The 26,740-nt window shown below is 40.8% G+C and overlaps 2 protein-coding genes across 3 annotated transcripts in view; one reads left to right on the forward strand and one right to left on the reverse strand.

Annotated features, from left to right (window-relative positions):
- The window catches only part of fam184b (family with sequence similarity 184 member B), a 34,619-nt gene extending 21,525 nt beyond the window's left edge, over nucleotides 1–13,094 (forward strand). The window contains exons 6-18 of one of the 2 annotated variants that reach the window (XM_028017231.1): nucleotides 377–922; nucleotides 2,206–2,313; nucleotides 2,390–2,688; nucleotides 3,786–3,936; nucleotides 4,275–4,400; nucleotides 4,657–4,789; nucleotides 5,064–5,194; nucleotides 5,510–5,625; nucleotides 6,900–7,256; nucleotides 7,342–7,456; nucleotides 9,030–9,137; nucleotides 10,727–11,115; nucleotides 12,452–13,094. In XM_028017231.1, coding sequence (XP_027873032.1) covers nucleotides 377–922; nucleotides 2,206–2,313; nucleotides 2,390–2,688; nucleotides 3,786–3,936; nucleotides 4,275–4,400; nucleotides 4,657–4,789; nucleotides 5,064–5,194; nucleotides 5,510–5,625; nucleotides 6,900–7,256; nucleotides 7,342–7,456; nucleotides 9,030–9,137; nucleotides 10,727–11,115; nucleotides 12,452–12,524 — 2,652 coding nt within the window. In that variant the 3' untranslated portion in view covers nucleotides 12,525–13,094. The remainder of the gene's footprint in view (nucleotides 1–376; nucleotides 923–2,205; nucleotides 2,314–2,389; nucleotides 2,689–3,785; nucleotides 3,937–4,274; nucleotides 4,401–4,656; nucleotides 4,790–5,063; nucleotides 5,195–5,509; nucleotides 5,626–6,899; nucleotides 7,257–7,341; nucleotides 7,457–9,029; nucleotides 9,138–10,726; nucleotides 11,116–12,451) is intronic. The other variant, XM_028017232.1, reaches the window with a different exon arrangement.
- A 3,628-nt stretch (nucleotides 13,095–16,722) lies between these two features.
- On the reverse strand, nucleotides 16,723–26,181 carry haspin (histone H3 associated protein kinase). The gene is made up of 17 exons (XM_028017234.1): nucleotides 26,061–26,181; nucleotides 25,705–25,898; nucleotides 24,898–25,050; nucleotides 24,369–24,491; nucleotides 24,076–24,210; nucleotides 22,158–23,820; nucleotides 21,425–21,569; nucleotides 21,172–21,323; nucleotides 20,906–21,094; nucleotides 19,914–19,999; nucleotides 19,700–19,762; nucleotides 19,531–19,622; nucleotides 19,268–19,347; nucleotides 19,065–19,153; nucleotides 18,057–18,199; nucleotides 17,868–17,970; nucleotides 16,723–17,239 (listed from the first exon to the last, which is right to left on the reverse strand). The coding sequence occupies exons 2-17, from the start codon at nucleotides 25,860–25,862 to the stop codon at nucleotides 17,038–17,040; spliced, it is 3,576 nt and encodes a 1,191-aa protein (XP_027873035.1). The 5' UTR covers nucleotides 25,863–25,898; nucleotides 26,061–26,181; the 3' UTR covers nucleotides 16,723–17,037.
- Nucleotides 26,182–26,740: the final 559 nt, after the last annotated feature.

Below are 26,740 nucleotides of genomic sequence, written 5' to 3' on the forward strand. Positions count from 1 at the left end.
CAGATCCTAACAAAGACTTTCTGGAACTTTCCAATGAAAAAGTGTCAGGTAATTCAACATGGTTTCTAGAAGTGCTCAGTAAGTTCAGAAAGTAACCAATGCATTTCATCAAAGTACCTGGTAAGTTCTGGGTATGAATGTGGTCCTTTAAGAACTCACTATCTGTCCCTAAAATACTTTAGTGTCCCTTAAACGTGGCTAGTTCCAGTAAGTACCAAGTAAGTTCTGAGAAAGGCTCTAGATAAAAACCTGATATGTTCTGGTTTGTTCCAGAAATCCCCCCCCCCCCCCCCCGAAAACTACTGACTGTAGTAGGTAGCACTAGCTAGCATTGAGATGTAACCCATCATGTGCTGAATAAATAAAATTTTTGCAGCATGCTGAAGCACTGTCCAGTTTGCGCTCAGAGATGGTGAGAGCCCAGACCGAGGAGTTGCGTCGCATCCAGAAGCATGCCGACGACGAGAGGGACAAACTGCTGAAGGAGATGGAAAAGGAGAGGGAAAGCTTGCAGAAGGAACGGCAGCAAGAAAAAGACCAGTTTGAGAAGGAAAGAAGCAAAATCCGCAGAGAAAGAGACGAGGAAAAGGAAGCGCTCCAGAAACAAGTGGAGGAGATCACAGAACGTCTCAGGGGGGAGAAAGAGGAAGAGGTGGACCGACTGCGCAAAGAACTGGAAGTCGAGCGGGTTCGCATTCGGTCCCAACTGGACAAGAGCATGGAGCAGGTCGATGCGGAGAGGGCCAGTGTGCAGCAGAAGCTGGAGGAGGAGAAGAAGAGACTGGCAGAGAAGGCTGAGGAGGACAGAAAGCAGCTGAAGGAGCAGGTGCGGAAGGCAATAGAGGAGGTGATGAGGAGGCATGCAGCGGAACTGAACAATGTCCAAGAAGCGCTGAGCTCAGAGAGGAAGACCAACCAAGAGGTCAGCACCTGTCTGCACACACTTCATAGAGCTTATTAGTACCAACACAGAGCCACAAACTCATGTCCCTTCAATTTTCTCACATTTTCTCTTCTGCGAACTTCAAACTTTGATGCATTCCACTTGAATTTTGTGAGACAGAGCAACATAAATGAATATTCCTGCAAGGCGCTGAACCTCTCACAGCTGGAACTGCAGGATAAATCATTTCAACAGTCTTAAAATGACATCAGAACCCTCTAGTAATCCTGAATGTTAATGTTTTTGACAGCCGTCACGACTATGCTGCAAATGGGAACATGACTTCTCTGTAGCAAGCCGCTTGATACAAACTTTAAAAATAGTTTGCTGCTCAGCTGAATAATCAAGGATGATTATTTCAGTTGCAGTCTGAGTCAGATTTTGTACGTTATTATTTTGGATGAAGGAGCAAAATGCCACAAGCAATAATGTCTCTTTTCATCCCGTGGCACAGCTGTCTGCTCTCTGATGAACAGCTGGCTCACAGATGGGGAAGAGGCAGCTGACAGCCTGTTTTAGAGATATTTCTTACTTTGATACTAAATATGTTAGGAGATTGTATTGTCCAAAGCCACTACCTTTTTTAGTTATTTTTTGTAGAGCTGCATTTTTTCCCCCAAATATTTTGCTCTACAAAAAATATTGGTGAAATTTCCACAAATAATATGGAGCTATGTTCCACGGAAGAATAAGTTACAGAAACACTGAATCCACAAACAGGCAGGGGTCCACAGTAACTCTCTACCAGGTTTTCATATGAGACATACAGTACTTTTTTTTTTTTTGGCTGGATGGATGGAGAGGGCCTGTGAAAATTAGCTTTCAAATCTTTCCACACATCATTAATTAAATACCAGCTTTTGCTTTACTGTTGGAAAAAAAAGCAGATCATGATGCTGCCACCACCTTCTCTGACGCAGTGTCTGCTGCTGCTTGCTCACTAATGTTCTTCCACATACCAACAAAACGTTTTACTAATACAGCAACGGCAGAAGGCTCTTTGTCCCACTGGATTTTATTTATGGGTATCAAAGTAAAAGGGACTGAATGCAAAAGTTAGGCAACACTTTTCAAGTTTTTATTACTTTAAAATGTTGAAAACTGCTTACAATTTTCCTTCCACTTCATGATCCTGCACAATTTCCTGTTGAATCAATCAGATAAATTTAATAAAATCGAGTACTGTTTGCAGTTTTAACATGACAAGATGTACCTGTAGTTGTTGGAACAATAGTTATAATGGTGGGCAAATATTCTTGAAGGTGTGTGCGCGTTTGGACGAGGAGAGACGGTCTGCTGAAGAGCTGCGCAAAAGTCTGGAAAGAGAAAAGGATGAGCTGAGGGCAAAACTGAAGGATACCAACGCTGAGGTGAAGAGTAACCCCAGATAGGATGTGAAACATATCATATTTTACTGTCTGCCATGGATTTCTGTTTGTGCCACAGATCTCCAGGCTGGAGGCTGTGATCCAGCAGAACGACGAGAAGGAGAAGGTGGCTGGCGAAGCTGCACCATCGTGCGGTCCTCGGTGCTCTCGCCTGGAGGAGGAGCTCGGTCAGGCCCGGAGTCGGCTGGCTCGAGCTCAAGAGGAGGCCGAGAGGCAACGTGACAGGCAGCAGAGAGAGATAGCCTCCCTGAGGGCGGACAAGCATCGGCTGGAGGAGAAAGTCCTGGAACAGAGCCGAATGAGCACAGAGAGGAACCTTCTGGAGCAGAGCCAGCGGCACATGGAGGACCGCATCAGGTAGCAACCCAAAGTAGACCTGCCAAACCCGGTTCCATCTCAGAGCCTTCACCCTGCTTTTAATCTCAATTTACTGCCTCATTTAAATGAGTAATGTTGGGGTTTCTGCAGACAGCAGAAAATCTGCAGTAATAAATATCAGTCAGTCAATAAGTGCTGTTGCTACATAAGTGAAGAATAAATCAATATTATAATTCAAATGAATATTGCCTGAGCAGTGACACAGATGGATTTTGCATCTTTAGCATCTTATTTATCACGGCTTATTGGTTAAGTGTGAAAAAAGCAGCAATTAACTTTTCTTTAAATTTGCTTAACTGCACTATAACATCTGCTTCACCCCATGTCAGATATTCTGGGGAGGTAAGGGTGCAAATGACACATAAATCTCTCACTTGAGCACAAAAGTGATAATGTTATCTACAGAAGCAATTCATTAATACAAATGAGTCTCTCGACATTCGTGCATGTTGAAAATAATGGTAGCACTTTCTGAAGAAGGTAAATGACACGAAACCAGGATGCAGTGAAATGATTAGATGAATGAAGAAATGTGAAGTCATTTTGGACGTACCGTATGTAGCACACAGTACCTCCGTCTATCTCAGTAGATTTCAAGGTGTGGGGTCTTTTAAAGCAAGTTTGCATTAAAAGTTGCATTAAAGCACATTATTTAAATAATTACATTCTTATGCAAAGTTGCATTAAAACTTTCAATAAAAATGAAGTAAAAGAGCCAACTTTGCATTAAAAGTGTCATTATTTACCGAATGACACTTCATGACAACAGTCGTAAACATTCATGAAGACTCCTTCATGTTCATGACTGTGTAATGACAATCTTACGCACACCCCTTCAAATAAATTGTTACCCAAATTTCTTTCACTGAGGTCACAAAATAACCCAAACAGTAGAAATCAGTAGAAGGTTTGTTTGGAAACCAGTAAGAGGGGAAACACCTTTTCTAATTCACAGTACTGGATTGGAAGCTTAAAGGTTTTGAGGAAAATGAACGAAAATACATTGAAGTCCGTGGTTGTAGCTTGACATTTTGCTCAGTACTGTACATTCGCCCTGTTCTGATTCGTCCCTGCAGGGCAGAGTGCGAAGATCGTCTCAGAGCAGAGTTCAGGATAGAGATGAACGCTGCAGTCGCTGAGAGTGAACAGAGGTGGCAGGGCAAAGAGCAGGAGCTGCAGGCCCAGGTATCAGAGCTGCAGACTCAGCTGACTGAGCTGAAAGCACAGGTGAGTCTGCGTCACTAACTACACTCTGTAAACTCATCCATCAGGCATGCCAGACTTATTTCTCCAGTCTGTTTCACCCCATAATTATAAACATTTTCAAGACACAACATTTAAAAACTCAGGGAATTTAAGAAGCGCATGAATAAATATTTTTTAAAAAGCTGAGTTATCTTAATTATTCCCATAAGTCTTGTCTTTTTTTACACTGAACTATGCGTTTCCTTCGACTAATCTGTAAGAGTCTGCATATTGCGGAACAATAGGTCAAATTATTTCTGCAAGCTCATCTCTGACGGTGCGGAGAGCCTTAAAATACTCCGCCTTGTGATCTGTCACAGATGCAGGCCGAGAAAAAGATGGCGGGACAGGAAGATGACAGCCACGCTAACCCTGAAATTGACAAGCTGAGGAAGGAAGTCCAGGACACCAAGGAGATAAACAAGAAACTGAGGGAACTGCTGCAGGTACGCACCCCCCCACACACACACACTGCTTGTGTGCATCCACACAAGCAGGATGCACATGCACACTGAAAAGTCCTACTGAACATCCATTACTTCATAGATTTTCTCTGTGATGAATAATTTAGCAGCTTTGATGCAAGTGTTGCAGTAGAGAGAGAGACTTTTTTTTTCTGTGAATGGAGCAAGCCGATCTTGTATACTGGAAGAATGCAGCCGTTGTAAAATAGATAAATGTGTGTGTGTCATTGTGTCAAAGGAGCCTCAGAGCCAGTCCTTGGCAGAGGAGAGACACAGTCACGCCATGGCGCTGCAGGCTTTGGAGAAGCAGGCCAAGGAAGATCTACTATCTGAGATCCACCGACTTCAGACAATGCACCACCTGGAGCTGGGTAACGTTAGCAGAATTTATTATTTCCCTCTTAAAGAGAAAATATATGAAAACAAAAAACACATATTTGTACACAAATGCCTCAACAAGAAAAACAAACAAAACAAAAAAAAAGCACATTCTCACAAGTACATTCACAAATGAGAGAAGCAAACGAGCCAGTCCAGTCCAGTGTACACACCCAGATGATAAATTCAACAGAGCAGCAGCAGGCAGGTGGGAATGGACCGAACTGATTTAGCTTTCTGTTTGTTTTTGTGCGCGCATGAAATCAGACAAGCAGCGTGCCGAGCTGACCCAGCAGCACACCGAGTGGAGCCGACAGATGACCCAGAGACACATGCAGCAGATAGAAGACCTGCAGGCCCAACTACAAGCACACACGCAGATGATGGCCCTGCAACAGGTGACACACGCAGCGCCGCATATTAATCCCACCGCGTGCGCAGACATGCACGCTCTCTTTGCTCGCAGTTCGTGGCTGTGATTTAATCTCCCTCTGCGCGCGCACGGAAGCAAATCACAGCAGCTCACACCTGATATCATTATCTTTGATATCAATAAAATCCTCCAGAGCTGTGGGATTGAGCCAGCACAGCGTGGTGCTCTGCGCAGCAGAACTAACTGCATGAAAAACAGAAATCTGACTCTGAACAGAGAGGCGAGCTCTGGAAGTTTCCTCTAACTGGTCTTTATCTGTTGTGCTTTTGTATGGGTGCAGGACCTGAAGCAGCAGAACCAGTACCAAGTGTTCGAGCGACAGCTGGACGAGAGCCGCTGTGCCATGCTGGAGCTCCAGAGAGAAAACACGGCACTGAAAAAGCAACTGCAGGAACGGTACAAAGAAAAAGATTTATTTCGCCGTTAGACACCTTTCACTCTTCTGCAGCCACAGACCTTTATAGGGTGTTAATTCCTCCTTAAACTACTTCATTTTGCCACATTAAATCAACAAAATATGAGGCTTATGAGGGGGGGATTGAATGGTATGGAGCAACGCAAAATAGTGCTTAATTGTAAAGAGGAAGGAAAATTGTATGTCTTACTTTTATTTCCAACTAAATATCTGGAAAATGAGTAGTGGCTCAGGCATTTGTATTCAGCCCTCTTAAATCTAAGACATAAATATACTTTGATCTAAACTGTTTAACACCATGTATCAACGTGGAGATGGTGTGTTGGGGATAATGAGCAGTGAGTTTTTCACCTCTTATAGCATTTTGCATGCAAGATAAAAAGTCGACTTATTTGACTTGAGGTCCTTTTCCCCATTTTCTGCTGCATCGCCTACCTGGATTGTGCCAAACTGGAAATTGAATTTTTATACTTTCTTTCAACAGAGGTTTCCTTTATGGTAATCTCCCATAAGGGCCAGCTTTTTAAAGTGAACCACTAGTAATCTTCCTGTCAACAGAATCTCCCACCTGAGCTTTGGATCTTTGCAGCTTCTCCAAAGTTACTTGCTTCAAAATTATCCACGACATTCTCTTATCTGTCTGCTGTGTTCTTTGGTCTCCATGATGTGTTCATGAAATGCCAGACTGTTCTCTTTTTTCCCCCACTTTACAACTATTTACTACTTTGCAAATAATAGTGTCTATCACATCAAATCCTGGTGAGACTCAGTGACGTTTGTGGTTGTAACATGACAAAATTGAAAAAGTTCAATTTACATAAATATTGCAAAATGCTGTATTTGGTGTAAAAGTGATTATTCTCACAACATGACGTTTTGATCTGGTTGTTTAATATTTGGACCTACAGTAGGTTCAAATATTGAACCGTGCAGGGACTCCACTAATCAGAGACTGTAAAAATATAAGCCTTCATTAAAAAAACAGATAGGTAGCAAAGAAAAAAAGTTCAAGCTACACTAAACATAGTTCATTAAGAAGAATGGGATCAGTAGGATTTACTATATAAATTGAAAATGAACAGAAGATTGAAAACTCTCCCTGTGCTGGACCAGGATATAAATCTAGATGTAGATTGACTTGACAACTTTCCTTGATCTGTTAAAGTATGTTTATTTGGCTGTGTATATTAGCATTTTCTGCTGAAGACAAGATCATCATAGTGCTTATTCTTTTGGATGTTTCTCCTCTTCGTAGGTCCGTGAAGAAGAATTCAGAGGTTGAGGAGAAAAAGGAGGAGAGCACAGACATGAGGAAGAACAGAGACGCTCAGCTGGAGGAGGAAGCACAACATCTGAAGGAGGAGGTGGAGAAACTGAGGGTGGAAATGGAGAAACTCGAGGAGTCCCAGAAACACTGGGAGGAGAAGAAAGAGGATGACCTGAAAGAGGAGGAGGTGGACGAGGAGAAGAAGAAAGAGCGAGAGGAGGAGAAAAGGAAAGAGGAGGTAGAGGAGATCAGAAGGGAGCACAAGAGGGAGATGCAGAGTTTGGTTTCGGAGTACAGCAGTGTGCAGAACCACTTGCAAGCTCGCATAGTGGCTTTGGAGAATGAGTGAGTAGAGAAGAGGAGGAGAAAACGAGAACGCTCCAGATTAGGAACGTGAGAAACGTTGTGCGTTTGTTTGATTTACCTGCAGACTGCGGGAGCGAGAGGAACGCTGCAGGAGGAGGGAGCCTCGATGTGACGACATGTCTCTGGGGAGACTCCAGGAGCGGCTCATGGAGAGAGATCAGCTCATTAAACGCTTAGTGGTGAGAATACACACATGAACACAAGTTTAACCCAGATTTTTTTTAATGCAATAAAAGTCTATAAAACATGCAAACATGCAAAGTCTGTAAAAAAAAGTTAATCTTGATATAAAAAATCATTAAATAGATCTGAGTTTTAGTTTAAAATCCAGTTGTTATCTAAATTTACAGAACTGACAAGATGCTAAAAAAGGAGCTTTATCTGTTGCAGTTGGGAATGACAGATTGAAGTCACTGAACATGAGACACCAGACTCTTTATGGTGTGTCAGGAAGGAAGAGGATGAGTTTGACTTTGGGAGCAATAACAGTCCAAAAAAAAAAAAAATCTAATGAGTTTCTTGCATGCTTGAAATGAGACCTTTACACTATGAACGGTGCTATAAATGAGCCACGAATGGAGCCCTGCAGACTGCCAGCCTGTTTTCATTTATTTAAATTAGGTCACATGTTCTTTAAAGCTGTAGACAGGCATCGCTTGCCTTTTGGAGTGTTTGGTTTGACCCAGCCTGAAAAATGATATCCGCAAACCTTTGATTCACTAGGTAGTCTATTTCTAAGAAATGTTGTGATTGTTAAATATGTTCTATCCTTAAGTTAAACCGACCATCATGGATTAGAGATGATGAGTCATTTATGAATGGCATATCCCAACTTTCTAATAAAATCATTGATGTGTTTATGCTTAAAAAGCTCAGGAGCTTTAAGGTGCAGTAAAATAACACGATGCGTTTTAACAGCATTGCATGCAACTTAAATCGCTCACTAGTGACCATCTAGATCAGTTCCTTCCAACTTTATTTTATTTTGTTTCATTTTGTGATTTAGTTAAACCCAAAGCCAATTGCAATAAAGTTTCCTTTAAATAAAGACAGTTGTCAGGCAATTCTGGTTGCCACATCGCCGGAGGTGGATGAGCTGCTTTAGAAACACCAGCCAATAGCGTGTCAGGTAGCATTTATTTCATCTATGCATTTTATCTTTCCAAGCTGCATTTTGTTTCAAATAGCTTAACAACAACAACAACAAAAATCTGCAAATTGTATTTTTTTTCCGCGAATAATTTAGAGTTACATTCCATGGAAAAATTTGAATATCCGTAATGTTTTGAATTTAATTTTTTTTTACACAAACTTATTGTACGAATCATCATTTCCGATGTTTGGATGATTTTTCCATCAGTTCCAGCTCCAAGGAGCAGCTTTGGGTAAATAAGCGGCGCTTTGTGAGACCAAGCATTTAGGCAGCCTGAATGGTTGCCATGGATGATTTCTAAAACATGCATTAAAGAATCAAAGCAACACTCCAGGTATGTTTTTAATGAGGGAATAACTTTATAATGTACAGTTGATTTTACAAAATGCCCCCTCTTTAAAACCTTCTCAGAGTAATTCTCATTAATTGTGTGTGGTCATTTGTAAAGGAAGAGACGCCGTTTTAATAAAGTGTCCTCTGACACAGTGCTGTGTGGGCCATCTGTGTGGCATAAGGCAGATTAGCCTAGTTGCTCACAGAGCACAAGTACAAGAACAACCAGGCCAGTCAAAGTCCTTCCTCATCCTCCTTCCCCACAGGAAGAGAGGCATCAGCTGCAGCTCCACCCTCCCGTAGCCGGGGACAACAGCACTCTCAGGCCCCGTGACAGCAAGTCTCGCCCCGGCAGCGTCACGCCAACCATGAGGGTGAGTTTGGCAGTTTGACGCATGTCCACAAAGTCATCAAACACAGCCTCCCTTCCTCACTGAAGGGTTTTCTGAGCTGAGGCCAGATTGTGTTTTTGATGCTGGAGATTGTTGACTTGACAGCCCACTTCTCTGTTGTACAGGCTTGGCGCTGCAGTCTAAGGACTCCATTAGGCTCGTTTTATTTACATCACTTAAAAACAATAAAAACTCGGATTTATGCATGAGCTTTTCTCTATGATGTGTGGCTGTTTGTCAGTGAGAAACCTTATATGGAAATACTAAACAGCTTTGAAAAAGTAGAAACTGCTTGAGCTTTCTTCTAGTTGTTTTGATATAACCACAAAGCGTAGTGTACTCCAGTGGGATTTATGTGATATGCCAACATAAAGTAATCATTTTGAAACGGGAGAAAAAAGATACATCCTTTTCCACATTTTATGTTTTATTTGTGTAAAAAAGCTTGACATTTATTTATATTCACTCACTTTCGCTCTGATATATAAAATCAAATCCAAAGAGATGTCTTCAGAAGTCCCCTGATTAATAAAAAGAGTGTTGCTGTGTGTAATTTAATTTAAACCCAACCGTTCTCTGAAGGCCACATAAGTTTTCTAGAGAACAAACAGCATCATGAAGACCAACGAACACAGCAGGCAGGTCAGAGAAAAAGTTGTGCAGAAGTTTAAAGCAGAGTGAGCTTCTAACTCAATATCCCAAGATTCAAACATCATCTCACAGAGCTCTGCTCAACCCGTCAGCTGAACATTTAAAGAGTATGGCTCGGCTGCAAACCTACCAAGATATGGCCAGGCATCTAATCTGAAAGGCAGGGAAAGGAGAGGGATAATTTGATAGGTAGACATGCACAAATATCTGTTGTGGATTTTAAAAATCTGACATTTATGACATTTATGGAAGAATGAGAAACAGAAAGTCACCGTTGGAATGAATCAATAAAAAGATCTGTTAGTATTTTGCCTTAAGCAAAGTATGAGACACAACTCTGGTCAGATAAGACCAAAATTGAACGTTTTAGCCAGCATGCTGAGTGGTAGAAAACTAGCATTGCCCTAAACACACCTTCCATAGTTGTGGCAGCATCATGCCTTAAGGACAAAAGTCTTTAAACTGCAATCCAGCAGGGTGATTCTTAACACACATACAGAGATACAGTTCAATGCTTTAGTTCAAAGTGTACGTTATAATGGCCTAGTCAAAGTCCAGATCTAAATGAAGTTGAGACTTTAAAAGTGATGCTCACACACTGTGTTTACAAGCTGACAGAACTTGAACTGTTTTGCAAAACTAAAAAAAGTCTAATATAATTTTCCTTCAACTTCACAGCTATGAATTAGTTTGTGTTGCTGTATCACTTAAAGCCTCCCAGGAACACTGAGACCTGTGGCTGAACGTGACAAAATGTCAAATAATTGAAAGAGTATGAAGTGAGTAAAGGCTGAAAGACAGATTAATGCCAGCTCTTTGTTTTGTGGCATTGGTGGTTTTTCTAGGCACCAACCAGTCAAAGCTCTGACAATTGACAACAGGAAGCAATAAATCTGATTGTGATTCTCTTTCTCTGGCAGAGAAAGGATGGGGAGTCTCCTCCGCGCGTCACCAGCATCCCCAGCACCGCTGCCTACGACAGGAGCATCTTCCTTTCCCATTCCTCTTCATCGTCTTCCTCCTCCGTGCATCCACACTCCTCAACACTTCCACACCAGTCCAGCTCCCATCCCCACATCTCTCCCCACTACTCCACCTCCTCTCTTCCACACAAGCACACCTCCCTCTCCCTGAGCCAACATTCCTCCCCGTCCCTCCCTCGCTCCCCCAGGTCCCGGACGTCCTGCATCCCTCCCACCCCGGCGCCAACCGCTCCCCTGCCCGTCTGCCCCTCATCTCAGACGGGCATCCGATACGTGTCCCCCTCCTGTCAGGAGCCACACTCGTACATGCATGCCCAGTCAATCAGGTATGAATTTTCTGATGTTTGAGCTTTCACTTTTGAGACAAAGCATAACCTCAATGTGTCTCCATATTCAAAGGCAGCCAAAAAAAAAAGAAAAAGGATCTAAACAGGAACTCTTTGGAATGCTGATTAACTACCTTTTAGTCACCTCAAGCGACTGCGTTCGTCACCCGGTGCAGTCTTCACTCTGAGCTGTAGGCGTTTGTGATTTCCCATCTTACTGGCAGATCAGAGTCTTGGGAAATGTCAGAGTGAAAAATAGGATCACAGATCTGCTTCAGGAAGAAGCTTCTTTGGCACCTTTTCCGTGATGCTTCAACTCAGTATGCATGAACTCAAAGTGGCCAATAAAAGTCAGAGAATATGCTGCTGAACTTCGTATTTGAAACTTTGCTTGATACCTTTGAGAAATATGGTTTATTTCCCCCTATTTGTCCTCTTGACTCCCTATTAATCAACGCAGTAGGACGAGATGATAAGAAGAGAGGTTCTGTCCTTGTTCTTCCTGGTTCCCTGAGGTGGTGCTCCTGTTTCCTCGCTGAACCTCAGAGCTTCAGATGTAGAAATGTCTCCTTTATGACTGAGCTCTGTTAAATTGACAGCTCCACTAAGTGAACAATAGAAATTGATTCATCTAAATACCACAATAAAAATACTTCTACTATTAATAGGCTTAGGTTTTCTATACATTACAGCATAATTACCTGCTCTGTCACTCAGCAACTAGAGCCTCTCACTGAGTCTCTTAATGTCACACAACTAGTCAGGTGAGAGTAAATAGTGTAGCATAACTTTGACATTAGCTACCTTAAACTGTAGCTAATATATACATATACATAAAATATACATAAGAACAGTGCTGATAAAAAGATTTTTTAAATTTTTTCATCGGCCGGAGTATCCAAAGATTTTTTTCAACATTTTCTTAGCCTATAGGAAGCTGTTTGTTTACTAATCGTATCTAAATCTTTGTGGTCTTCTCAGATCAGTTGGATTAAATTTAACACAGGCAGATTTTGTTCACTAATTCAATGACTTCTTAAAGAGATGAATTATTTGGGAATAAAAGCGTAAAAGATGCTCACAACAGATGAGCAACGAACCTTTCCCATTTTATGAGTAAATATTTTGAAAACCATGAATGTTTTTCCTTCTACTTTACAATTATGCATAACATTATGTGGGCTAATCACATAAAATCCATTTAAAAACATTGAGGTTTGAAGTTGCAGCGTAACAAATGTTCAAAGGGTAACATTTCTTATGCAAGGTACATTATAAGTACATTTGTTTTTTCTTAAAAAGATAATATATGTGTTTTTTTCGCATGTGTTTTTAGGGGCCCATACCTGGAGCAGAGGGGGACAGAAGGGCTGAAGCAGGAGTGGTTCACCAAATACTTCTCCTTCTAAGCACAAACACACAAACACACACACACACACGCACGCCCACACACAGATGCTGCAAAAACATCTCATACAAGGTTCATTGCTTCTTTTACAGAGAAAGACTGATAATAACAAACACACACACACACGCAAACAGACAAAACCTTTAAAGCACAGCAGTTCACACAGTCACAAACAGACATATTTATGGGCTCATCACCAGCAAGGACATCTCAGACATTGCCTCAAAGCTCAACCAAAAAGTGCTTCTCAACACATGCCTGACCTCTTCTCAGAACATAAGCCTGCCAGATAAAACTTTCTATAATTGTTTTTTTTTCCAAAGGCAGTCTTCCTTTTTTAACGCAGCTGTTTTTCTTGACCCATCACAGAGTTACTTCAGGCAAGTGAGCATTTTTCTTTTCCTAACCAACAACAACCAAGTGTTTCATCAAGTGTGGAAGCGGTTAACATATTCAGTCCAGAGCCAACATAAAGACGGACACACGAGGCCCACGATATCATGTTTGTTTCGATGCAAAAATGTAAGATACTCCTTAATGAAAACTGAATAAACATATTTTGTTTTTGTAAGTGCCTCTTTCTTGTCAGTTTTATGGAAGAGTATATTTGTCACTGTTTTTAGGAGTTCACAGATGGAAAAAACTTTATCAAACTGTTAGAAAGACTTAAAGAGAATACTTTTGCTTAAGGTAAAATTTTTGCTTAAATTTTTAAACATCCTATAGCCTATTGATGATTTTGTGGATTTTTTTTTTTAGATTTTCTCTTTCACATTTCAGATTCATCCACGATAAAATGTACAGACCTCTCCCTTCTTTGTAAGTGGAGCAACTTGAAAATTTGGTGTTGTATCAAATTTCCCCCCTACAGTTTAGTCCCACACAAAACAAGCAAAAAGCACATTTTTTTGTGTGTGTGTGGAGTCAAGTTTTGCCAATCATCAACTTAAAAGACCTGTATTTTTATAATTAAATGCCATTTCAAATGATTTCCCTGTGTTGACGTAAGACCTGGTACAGAACATCTCCATTACACCAGCCGTCCCGCTGCCTTCCCTCCAAAAATAGTCTGAGTGTTAGTGACTTGGTTCTTGATTACTTTCTGTCACCAAGTAATTATACAATGATTCATATATGAATCATCTGAACTACTCCATTAAATGTGTGAAAATAATCACCAGTTCAGCGCCTGAGGAGATGTGGAGGAGACTTTTTGCTGAAGCCCATAAAGATGTCCAAATAAAGAGACCAAACGAAACACTCAAAAAGAGCGGGTGTTGCCAAGCAACAAGAAATTAATCAAGCCTTAAAGCACAAAGTCACAACTGACCTTGTTTAATATCTTGTATAAATTACCTATGTATTTGCCTTTATAGATATATAAACAGTGATGTCAGTAATGCGTTACTTAGTAACTCATCTGACTTCTGTTCAGTAAATATGAATTAACGTTACTATTTCTAATCCTGAAATCAGTGGGTGTTACTATATTTGTCGTTTTACTTAGTAAAAGTAGAACGACAAATATAGCCACTCGTCATTTTACTCCCCGCAAGAAGTTTCGGGGAGTGATGTCTCATGTAATACCACACAGCAACACTATGTAAACAATGGAGGGAGGAAAGAGATGCAATGTTTTATAGCTGGAAATACAAATTCAAATATACTTGATTGATCCCAAAGGGAAATCAAATACAATTGAAATTAATACATTTTAAAGATGTTTTATCAAGTTTTGATGTTTACTCACTGTGCTGGCAAAAAGGAGAATAATGAGTGATTTCCAGCACTTACAAAAGACATTTATTGGTGAGGCTGAACGGGGAAAAGTTTAGCCTCTAGAGCAGGCACCTTCAAATCCAGGCCTTGAGGGCTGGTGTCCTACAGGTTTTTGATGTGGCTCTGTTCCACTACAACCCCTGGCAAAAAGTATGGACTCACCAGTCTTGGATGAGCACTCATTCAGACATTTCATGCTGTAAAACAAACTCAGATCAAAAACATGATACAATATTAAGGTCGTTCCAAAGTGCAACTTGTTGGCCTTCAGGAACACTCAAAGAAATGAAGAGAAACTATTGTGGGAGTCAGTGAATGATACTGTAATTGACCAAACACAGGGGAATAAATATGGAATCACTCAGGTCTGAGGAAAAAAGTATGGAATCATGAAAAACGCATAAACAAAAGACCATTCAACATACATCACTAGTATTTAGTTGCACCACCTTTGGCTTTTATAACAGCTTTCAGTCTGTGAGGCATGGACTTGATGAGTGACAAACAGTATTCTGCATCAATTTGGTGCCAACTCTCTTTGATAGCAGTTGCCAGATCAGCTTTGCTGGTTGGACCCTTCTTGTGGACCATTTTTTTCAATCTCCACCACAGGTTTTCAATTGGGTTGAGATCTGGACTATTTGCAGGCCATGACATCAACTGAATGTGTCTTTCTTCAAGGAATGCCTTCACTGTTTTTGCCCGATGGCACGATGCATTGTCATCTTGGAAAATTATTTCATCATCACCAAACATCTGTTCAATTGAAGGGATGAGAAAACTGTCCAAAATGTCAATGTAAACTTGTGCATTGATAGAAGAATTAACCACAGTCATCTCCCCAGTGCCTTTGCCTGACATGCAGCCCCATATCATCAAGGACTGTGGAAATTTGGTTGTTTTCTTCAGGCAGGCCTCTTCATAAATCTCACTGGAACGGCACCAAACAAAAGTTCCAGCATCATCACCTTGTCCAATGCAGATTCTTGACTCATCACTGAAGACAACTTTCATCCAGTCATCCACAGTCCATGATTGCCTCTCCTTAGCCCATTGGAGTCTCGTTCTTTTATGTTTAGGTGTCAATGCTGGTTTTCGTTTAGCTTTCCTGTATTGAAATCCCATCTCCTTTAGGCGATTTCTTACGGTTCGGTCACATACATTGACTCCAACTTCCTCCCATTTATGCTTCATCTGTTTAGTTGTACTTTTTCGGTTTTCAAGACAAATGGCCTTAAGTTGTTTGTCTTGACGCTTTGATGTCTTTCTTGGTCTACCAGTACGCTTGGCTTTGACAACCATTCCATGCTGTTTGTATTTGGTCCATATCTTGGATACAGCTGACTGTGAACAGCCCACATCTTTAGCAACCATGCGTGAAGGGTTACCTTCCTCAAGAAGTTTCACAATCCTCTCTTTTGTTTCAAGGGACATTTCTCTTGTTGGAGCCATGGTTCTCACCACTCCACTTCGTCCAGCAGCCCTCCAAGGTGTCATGACTGCAGGTGTTTTGAACTGCACACTAACGGGCACATCTAATCTGGGGCAGGTGTCCATTTAGGGAAAGGAAATAGACTGGGTGTGTCCTTTTTTTTCTACCTCCAATTTGAGTGATTCCACACTTTTTTCCTCAGACCTGAGTGATTCCATATTTATTTCCCTGTGCTTGGTCAATTAAAGTATCATTCACTGACTCCCACAATAGTTTCTCTTCATTTCTTTGAGTGTTCCTGAAGGCCAACAAGTTGCACTTTGGAACGACCTTAATATTGTATCATGTTTTTGATCTGAGTTTGTTTTACAGCATGAAATGTCTGAATGAGTGCTCATCCAAGACTGGTGAGTCCATACTTTTTGCCAGGGGTTGTATGTCCGAGTCAAATAATCAGGTCATTAGCAGGACTCTGGAGAGCACTAAGGAGGTAATTCAGCCGTTTGTTTGAGGTGTGTTGAACCAGGGATACATACAAGCAGGGCTGACTGGATTTGAGGACTCGTGCTCTGGAGTGATGTGAGGTCATGTGATCTGACAAGTGATGGATGCATCATGGTAAGAGACACAAAATAATCTTTGTGAAGTTATGAAGAAGCCTTTCCACAGTGGTTGTCCTATCATCAATACAAGTGAACATTTAATGCAACAGTGGAAACAAATCTTGTTAAATTGCAGGAGCTTGTTGAAATTATGCCACAAGGGCAATGTTTAATAAAAGTTAAAGGTAATCCAACAAAATAAAAGTGCTTTTTCTTTTGTTGGCTAGGCAATGTACAAATAAGCTTATATCAATTTATATTGAGCTCCATCTCTAAGTAGAGATTTATGAGTAGATCTAATGCCACATCATGGGATAAAATAAAGAAAATACAATCAATTTCTAATAAAGTTAAGTAACCCATCCCATTCAAATACCAAATCAGACTCAGGTTGCAGTCAATTTACTTGCAGTACAATTCAAAGCAATAACATTTCAAGATTACAAAATAATCACAAAAGTGAATCATACAGAATCAGCATGCTGTATGCAAGTAACGTAAAGGTCAACAACAACGGAGAGGAACGACTATAAAAAGTCCTAAAAATTATATCCTGTTTAATAACATTAAACAGGATATAAAGAGACATGCAATCCTGCTCACTCACAAATTATTTTAATGTGCTACTTGTGCTTATTACAGAGTCACATGGTTTTCTTTGTGTGAATCTCCATACAGTTATGTTGTCTGTGCCTAAACCACTACCGAAACATCGGGCAGTTCTGCAGAGTGTCTGTGGCGGAGCTGTACTGGAGGACGTCGTCATAGAAACGGGTCAGTTCCTCTCGCGCATTCTTGGTGCCCCTCCCCCCTGAACTCTTGTACTTCATTGAAAGCAGCTTAGAGCACAGGTAGTGGAGCCACAACACGTTGGTGCGAGGGTGGTAGCTGCTCCACTTGTTTCTTTAGAGATGAAACAGAAACAAGAAATCAGTACTACAGCTAAACACTGGGGGAAAAAGTAAGATAATTCCCTGGAGTTCTCTGAGCCTGTTGTACACCCATGAACCATCACAAGGTTCCAGCGTTAGAAAAAGACTTATTTTAAATTTAAAGCAACAATAAGTGGATAACTTTGAATTAACTGTGGGTTTTCTCTAATTCACAGGCTCAAAAGTAAACCGGCCCAAACAAACACACACTTCCCAATAATTGGATAAATGTCTCCAGGTGATGTTGCAGAAAAGCATCTAGTATCCTTCTGACTGGATGTTAATGTTTGGATGAATCATTTCAACTTATACAGTCATTGTGGTCAAACAGAAGAATTACTTTATCATTAATGACTTCAGAGTTTAAATCTACAACCTGTGGGACAGTAAACAGATTTTAAGAAATAAATGTATTATAACATCCTCAATATGCATCATTATTCTGCTACTCCTATGACTGAAGCCCTGAAGACTCATTTAGCATGCACCAACATCTAACATGATTCATGAAGCATCCATCATACAGACGCCAGCAACACCCAAACAAACATCTCTAAGCAGAACAGTTTCACAACATGAGCTACTAAAGCACCACTGACCCGTTTTCCTGTCTCATCAGTCTGTAGATTTCAAACTGGTAGTCTCCCTGACCCATGAAGAGCTCCTCATCTTTTGAGATGTCACAGGAAACAGTCAGATCATCTGGAGGGAACAACATGTTCTACTGTTGGACGGTTTTTAAGCCAAACCACGCAACACGAGTGTTGCATGATATAACAAAAACTGACCAATTTCTAGCCTGGAAAGGGAATAGTCGATGATGCGGACCAGCACGCCTTTGGTTTCCATGCTGTGAGCTTCTCCGTTGAGGAGGAATGTCCCCGTCTTCTCTCTGGTGGCTTTCACAAGCACATTCCCCCAGTGGAGGTCCCTGTATTACATAGTGAAAGTGCTCAGTATATTAGGGTTAAGGGATATCAGCATTTTAACAATATGCCTCAACTAACGGCTAGAGGTGCACCAATTAGTCATTTAGAGGTCCAAATAGCCCCATAGGGTCAGAATCCCGCTTCATTAAATGCATCATATGTAGGAGCTTCCTTTGTTTTTAGACAAAGTAATGGTGAACTAAATATTTTTTAGTGAAGTTAATTGCAGGGTCTCTAATCACAATTTCTCACAAATAAAGCCACATTTTGAGTTCAAAAACCCATTTTTGCTGCTAAATTATTGAATAGACAGATGTATGAGCTCAGCAACAAAGATAGTTTAACTGTTATTCATCAAATTGATGCTATGATACCCATTCAGCTTTCATGTCCTTCAGGAACCCCTGGTCATTCATCCCATCCCATCGTTTTGTGAAGCAAAAAATAACTTCTAGTGGGCCAAGACAAATGGCTGTTATGTCATGCATATGCGAGTACCAGAAAGGTTCTGACCGAAACCTTTGCATAGATTAAAATAATAAAAAGGATAGCATTTAAAACACTACATGCTAAAATCAATGTAATTAATGAATTAAAATTAAAGCCTTAAAGTTCTGACCCATGCTTTGATTCATAAACCGGAATGATCGTGTAATTACCAATTTTTCTCTTGAATTCAAAACTGTCCCCCTACACAATGATGTGTAATAATTTTATGTTTTATTCTTTAATAAAACAAATATTTAATAAGCAAGTCAAGATAGAAACCGGCATCAGCCAGGAAAAACCTTGGTGCATGTCTGCTGTAGGCACCGATTCGGGTTCTAGAAGAATTTAAAATCACAGATGCATCCACTTTTACTCCACCTGTGTTCGAAATGCAGCTCCTGCTCAGCAACAGCCAAGGCAACGGTGACCTGATGAAGGATGCTCCTCGCCACCACAAACGACGCCAACTTAACACAATGATGGCTTGAATTAACACACGCCAAACAAGATGAAAACTGTCTCACAATGTTTTGTTTTCACATCACATGGACACCCCAGAGCTAAAGGTTTTTTGAACTTACCGTTCCATTGCTGTTCTCCAGGTCAACGCCTCCAAACTCAAACTCAAGGATTATGAACAAGTGATCTTCCTCAAAGAAATCTGTGCAAAAATTCACAAAAAGAGACTCCATCAAACATTAAAACAAATGCTGGTCCTCAAATGGTTTTTCAGCACTTTTAAATGGAGAAATGTACTTTTCATTTCTGTTCATCAGCCAATAACAACAAAATCTGAAATCTTTCGATTTCAACAACATAATGGCTATTATCACTTTAAACAAACCTGGCCGGTCATTCTCAGATCCTTTGCGTTTGTCAAACGCGTCCCATGCTTTCAGGAACTCTGGTGGGTAGTAGCCTTGAACGCAATGAAGGCTGGGAGGAAACGACACGCATCGAGTTAAATCAACACAGATGAGACCTTCTCAACTGAAACAAAGAAATAAACTCACTCATTGAGTCCAATAAAGCCATGAGTCTGATTCTGCTGCTTCTCTTTCAGGTGGCTCAGCTCCCTGGTGAAAAAAAAACATCAGATCAAAGCTCGTCATCATTGCAGCTCAGCTGGACGATTCTGAAGTGGCTTCAAATTCTCCTCATTCTCAATGGCTACATGTAGACATCACAGTCTGGCTATTCTGGGAATGTACCTAGAATACCACTCACTTGGAGATAATAATCTCAGGAAGGATTTCTCCAAAGGTCTTCTGGTCCTCTCCATTCACCTTCTTGCTGCCCTCTAGTGGAATAACCTGAAAACAAAAGAGTGAGTGTACTGTACTGTTAGAGTACACAGTTTCAATTGTGACTAACCGGAATTTTGTGAAAAATTATTTTAGCATTGATTTCTCACTCAGAGATTGATATTCAGTGAGCAGATCCTAATAGGGAAATACTGTAATGCTTTAAACAGCTGATGTTCTTCATTACAGATGACAGGACAATGGTCATTTGGATGAATGTTCAGACTTTGGGTGGACAGACAAATATAGACCAATGTATGAATGGATTTAAAAACAAAAAAACCCAATGAATTATGAAAATAAAAACAGATAGAAGGATTGCTGAACTACAGTACAGACCAAAAGTTTGGACACACCTTCTAATTCAATGGGTTTTCTTTATTTTTATGACTATTTATAAGGCAAGAAATCCCACTTATTAACCTGACAGGGCACACCTGTGAAGTGAAAACCATTTCAGGTGACTACCTCTTGAAGCTCATCAAGAAAATGCAGAGTGTGTGCAAAGCAGTAATCACCTCAAAAGGTTGCTACTTTGAAGAAACTAGAATATAAGGGGTATTTTCAGTTGTTTTACACTTTTTTGTTTAGTGCATATTTCCACATGCGTTATTCATAGTTTTGATGCCTTCAGTGTGAATCTACTATGTCAACAGTCATGAAAATGAAGGAAACTCATTGAATTAAAAGGTGTCTCCAAACCTTTGGTCTGTACTGTATGTTGACAGACAACTGTCAAACAGGGCCGGGAATAAAGTTTGGAGATGCTGCAATTTTTCTATTCTGTTTTACTTTTCCAATAATTATGCAAATCTGCGAAAATATTTCAATGAAATCCTGCAGATCAAATTGTTTTTAAGTGAAACCTCTTTGCTCTAAGTGAAGCATGTTAAGGGTAGATGATAATGCACATACTTTGAGAGCCACCATCTCTCCCGCGGCGTTGGTGGTAGAGAAGACCTCCCCAAATGTTCCTTCACCAATCTTCACACACCGCTTCATCCGGTGAGGGAGAATACACTCTTCCCAGGACAGAGGACCCTGCTGGCCGCACTCAGCATACACTTTTTCAGCATCTGTCAGATCTTGATCTTCACACACAACCTTAACAAAAAAATAAATAAAAACTATAACATTATTCCATAACATGTCAGTAGGTGTGTGTGTACTGAATGTTTTACCAGGGAGTGCTGGTGAAGCAGCTGCGCCTGGAGGCGTTTGGGCAGTGGAGCGAGTAGTGGACTGGTAAAGAGATCCTGGCTCATGTCTGGTGGCCTCATCTTTAGGGGAGTGGACGTCGGTGACCCAGCCACACTCCTTGGAGTGAGTTGCACTGACGAGAGGAAGAGAAGTGGGGGGGAGGGGTCGGTCAATAACAATCACATCTGAATATTTTGCGTCGCACCACTTAGAAACGCTGTGAGATATTATTACCCCTGCTTTTGCGATAAACAGAGAGTGCAGCTTTGAGGCGGCCCCAGGTGTGTGTGCTGGGTGTGAAATCAGTCAGCAGAGATGACAGGTTGAGCGGATTCGTCCTCGGTGGAGTAGAGAAATTGACTGCAGCTGCCAGCAACTCCTATAAATAAAGTGTGTTAACTTCATAAAGACACAATTCTTGCTTGGTTTGTGATTATGAGAAGCACTTGGGACAAATACAACTAGAGAACAAAAAAAAAACAAACAAACAAACAAAAAAGAATAGATCATGCTGTGAAGATGCATCAGGAGAGACAGACAAATTGCTCAAAAATGATTGGAAGATGGATAAAACTTAATACAGGAAAACCCTGAAAGAAAATCTCTGGGTTGCAGCAGACTTCCAGCAGGAGAACCCAAAACACACAGCAAGAAAGAAAAGAGAACCGATTAACTCCAAGCATGTTCAAGTGACAGAACAGCCCAGTCAAAGCCCAGTCTCCAATTGATCTCCAAATCAAAATGAGAATTTTTGTCTTGGAAATTCAAAATAATTCTCTATGAAGTAGAAAACTGAATAAATTTTTTTCTTGTAGCTCAACCTCAGTTTGGTCTGTTGCATAAAATATCAGTGAAATTAACCTCAGTTATTGAAATGTGACAAAATGTGAAAAGGCATGTGTGAATATTTGCACTCTAGCCGTCATCAGTTTTGACTCGGATGTGTTTGTGTGTGTGCGACTCTCACATCAGTGTGCGAGAAAATCGGCTCGTTGATGCTGCAGTTCACAGCTGTGCTGGTGCCCTGCTTCTTCCTGAACGCCTGCACTCCAGCAGCGCCCCTGTTCTTCCAGCGGCTCACGCTCATTCCGCTAACACACGCCTTCCTCGCCATCCAGCTCCTGTCTGATGATGGGCTCCTCTGTTTGGGGGCCCGAGACCCCTTCTCTCTGTTGGGGAAACTTTTGATGGATTTTTTGACTTCTTTATTAGAGCTGATGCTTTTTGAAGCAGTTCTCGGGGCGCTGGCGTCTTCACTGCACTCATTGTCGGAGAAATGACCGGTCTGGACATCACTGGATGAGTCTGAGAAGCTGGTTAAAGATTTAAGCGTACCATCTTTAGGCTGCAAAATGTCTGTCAACTCTGAAAGAGATAGTTTATTGACTTTAACAACAGCAGAGGAGGTTAGCGAAGCCTCCTTCAGCTCCGAAATGTCCGACGACTCTGCTTTAGTTTCTGGATTGTGTTCATACTGCGAGCCCTGGAGATGCAGCTGAGAGAGTGAAAGTTTCTTTATCTGAACCACGCATTCCTCTGTACATATTATGCTCTTTGCCGTTTTGGCATCTTCATCGGTTAACCGTGTTGGTGCTCCTCTGGCAGCTGGGGATTGTGTCTCCATTATTTCCTTATAGCTGTTTTGAGCGTCCAAGTTCTCCCCGTTTACTTCTCTGCTGAAGAGTTCAGGAAATTTCAAAACATTCACAACATGGTCATCACTAGCTGAATCTGCAATGTGCATATTAGAAACTGGTGACCTGTAATCGCTGGTTTTACTAGTTGTTACGGAGATACTGCTACGAACCAATTCTTCTAAACAAAAATCAAAAGTTTGACTCCACGCTGTGGAAGAAGGTACTACTTTTGATTCAGGGCTCAATAGCTCCAAGCAGGATGAGTCTGAGGTCTGACTGGAAAGCTGAGTAGTGGGGATGAAGTTTAATCTCTGTAGCTGAACAGTACAGGGATGGCTCAGACATCTCTCCTTCAGAGCCTCGATCAACCACTCCAACCTTCCTGCTGCCGATACAAACACACTGCTGCTTTCAATTTCTGACTTCCCACTGTCCAAGTCTCCGCGGTGGCATTCGGCATCGTTGCTGCAAACCCTTCTGCCTGACTCAGAAAATAAATCAAGCGACTGTTCCTCATTGTGATGCAGATTTGCTTCCTTCTGCAAGGAAAGTGGTGCAGGAAGTCGCAGTAAATCTGGGTCTTCTTGGAAAGTGTTCAACACGCCTATAGAGCTGCCCAGAGCAGACGGAGGAGAGGCAACCTGACTGGGGAACCTTGGGTGTCTTCGCTTGTTGAAGTTGGGCATCGAGGGCGTGGAGCAGAAGATGGGTTTGCTCGGAACGGATCCGAGGCTGTTCTCCGCTAACTCGTTAAGGGAGATCTCTCTGAAAGGCTCGATGGACCTTGGAGCATTCACTGAGTTCTCTGCGCTTGACAGGCCAAACACTGGAGGGGCCCTACGTCTCCTGGAGGGATGTTGATTCACGCTGGAACCAAATGGTCTGGAAATGAAGTCATCTGACGAGTTGAGTAAACTGACTGTAGCTTCAGGTTTGGTGGAAGCGGCACGTCTGCGACGGGTTACGAAGCGGCCACCAGACGGAAGGCGAACACTGGCATAAGAAAAAGGAGATACAAAGAGTATTTGCTCTATGCTTTTTATGCAATTGTTATTTTGTTGGTTTTGGCTTTGTGTTTATTATGTGCTTCATCATCAACATGCCTATGAGACAAGAGGTGGAAATTAGCCAAACTGGCTATAATCTTGTGTATTTACATGCAAGTATTCATTAATAGGTATTGTCCCATTTTTAAAAAATAAAGTTGAACTTCCATTTCATAATACTGGACACCAACTGACCACATACCTGGAGTTCATCTTCGTTTTAGCTTGGATTTTTTGCAGTTTCGGTACAGATGTTTCGCTCTCACTCTCACTGGTGGTAAAAACTCCTCGACCTCTCTGTCTTGTGAACACAGGTACAGATCCTATCCGTTTTGATCTGATAAAGTACAGATCGTATCAGAAAGACAGCAGGGCAAGCAGAATTCAGAACACCTCACGAGGCTAGGGAAATTTTTAAGGCAAGGTACAAAGAGTTGAAATTGCTCTAACTTAAAATCATGCTAGAGAAAATATTTATATGAACCAAACAAAGACCTGGTTGTTTTTCTACGCTTTGTGGGTAAAGGCGGCTTCATGATGCTCTCCCCATAGTTGCTGGTCTCCGATTGACACAGAACGGCCTTCTGCTTAATACTGGAAACACCTCTGTTCTTCCCTCTATGTAGCAAGAGGTAAAGGTACATTATATCAGCAAATACTGTGATTGTTAGACCAAAACTGTTGAAAAACATGTCATGATGTTGAAAGTTTCACTGCAAAGTTCAATAAAATCAAACATACGTTCCCCCGAAAAAGGTTTCTACACACTTTCAACTTTACAATCACAAACTTGAATGTGGTCTAATGGGATCTTATGTGACAGAGAATAAATGAATACACTTTATTAATCAGAGAGGCCCAACTTTGTATTCTATCAAATAAAATCCTAATAAAATACACTGACATTTGCAGTTGTAAAGTGACAGAATGTGATTTAATTTAACAGGTGTTAATACTTTTTGGAGGCACTGGAAATAATATCCAATGAAAAGAAAAGGAAATTGAGGTTAGTTTTCTCACACACCGAGTTTTCTTGGTCGGTGCCGGATTAGGAGGACATGGAGCAGTGTTCTCCTCATCACTCATGTTTTTATCAGTGAAGCTCTTCAAGCACAGCATGGCTTTTTTCTTGGCAGGACGGTCTGCTCTTTGACCGTCATCCGTTGTGTACCTTCCCCTGTAACATTACAAACACAAGAAGAGAGGGTGTAAAATGCAGAGGTGTTGAAACAAAAACAAACATTGCAAGTTCCTGTCAGACTGTTATGGTCCAATCTCACTGGATGATCAGTGAGCTTCCAATCTCTAGATGAGATTCTGGATTAAACTCATACAAAAAATGTATTTCAAAGCTATTGGCTTCATGATTTTTTTTAAATATGAATCTTGCAAGAAATTCTTAAAACTCCCCTGAACAAAAAAGGGGGGAAACTATTTTATAAAATGGAATTTAGTTTGACACTACTTTTTGGTATAAATTTTGACAATTTTATTCCAAGTTAAGGAATTGACTTGAAAAAAGACAAATTAAAGTGACAATTTATGAAACCTGAATACAAATGATCTTAAAAGAAAGTCCATATTTTTCCAGATCTTTTCTGAGTGCATGAATTATGCAGCTCTGCAGAATTAAGTCATAACATGCATTCAAAGATATACGTACTGACTCAAATAATTAAGACCGTGAGAGGCAGAGTTTCTGCTGAGTAAACACTTCATAATTACACGAGTTGAGTCCAGACATCTAATTTTGCATAGGGTATTTAACCCAGTCTGTTGTACAAATATGAACAGTAAGAATGTTGGAGCCAGGATGAGGCCTTGAACCCACCGTGCCTTGCGGGGTCTTGCGGCCTCAAGCACAGACAAGTCATCAGATGACGGGGTGCTGTCGAAAGCCTTCCTTCGGTCTTCAGGAGAAATCCAAGCCGAAACCTTCCGCCTCAGCTTACCGTAGGTTTTCAGAAACATCGGCTCAAATGGCTTCATGTTTCACATAAATTCAGCTAGAGCCGTGTTTAGGATCTAAAGTTGTCAAAAATACAACAGAAACGACGTGAAACCGCCTGACGTTGCTACAGAAAGAAGTTCTTCTTGAGAGCTGATTAAATATTAACACACCTACGCAGTTTTTAAACAAATTCTAGCAGAATGATTTATTCAAGTAAGAGGCGAAGCATGTCTTACGTGCTTTTTTCCTGTGGGATGAATCTTCTCTCCATCGAAATATCCAACAACCGCTTCTTGTTCAAATTTCCGTAACAACGGTGATTGGTCAAAAACTCGTGTAAGTGTCACTACAGCGCCGCCGAATGGATCGGAGTAATTACAACATGTGGACCATAATATTGGTCCAAATGCCTAAATGTAGGCAAATGCAAATATTACATAGAAATATTAGAATAAAAAGTTTATTATATTTTTAATCTAATTAATTACCTTATATAAAATTGTAATATAAATATAAAAACAATTTGATGATGACATCTTTCTGTCCGTCCATCAGTGGTTTGTTTATGACAACATAAATCTAAGTACTGCATTAAATAAGTAACCCATTAGTTTTTCAGTTATGGTTTTATTACAAAGAAAGAAAGAAATAAACGATTTTTCTTACTTTATAAAGGAAAAACACATACTTTTTCTTTTACTCAGAACAATGAACCTTGTATTTACTAAATAACTCTTGTTTAAAAAAGAATGCTCTCTGTCAGAGATTACGTTTGAATCCAACCTGACAATGTGTGTAATAATTTGATTTAACCACCAGGGGTCCTTACACTACCACACTATTCCTGTCTGTATTTTCAAACCCAAATGTTTAGCAGAAATCTTTCATTGATGTGAGGAAGAATCACGAAGACTGT

This window comes from Xiphophorus couchianus, chromosome 5 (assembly GCF_001444195.1).
Source record: "Xiphophorus couchianus chromosome 5, X_couchianus-1.0, whole genome shotgun sequence".
NCBI lineage: Eukaryota > Metazoa > Chordata > Actinopteri > Cyprinodontiformes > Poeciliidae > Xiphophorus > Xiphophorus couchianus.

What these genes read in the sequence shown, in the direction of transcription:
- haspin (XM_028017234.1), bottom strand. Translation starts at nt 25,862, where the DNA reads ATGAAGCCATTTGAGCCGATGTTTCTGAAAACCTACGGTAAGCTGAGG. An exon ending in GCACCGACCAAGAAAACTCG is followed by an intron (nt 24,492 to 24,897) that starts GTGTGTGAGAAA and finishes CTTGCTACATAG; the next exon opens with AGGGAAGAACAGAGGTGTTT. An exon ending in CTGATGAGACAGGAAAACGG is followed by an intron (nt 17,240 to 17,867) that starts GTCAGTGGTGCT and finishes TCATCTCTAAAG; the next exon opens with AAACAAGTGGAGCAGCTACC.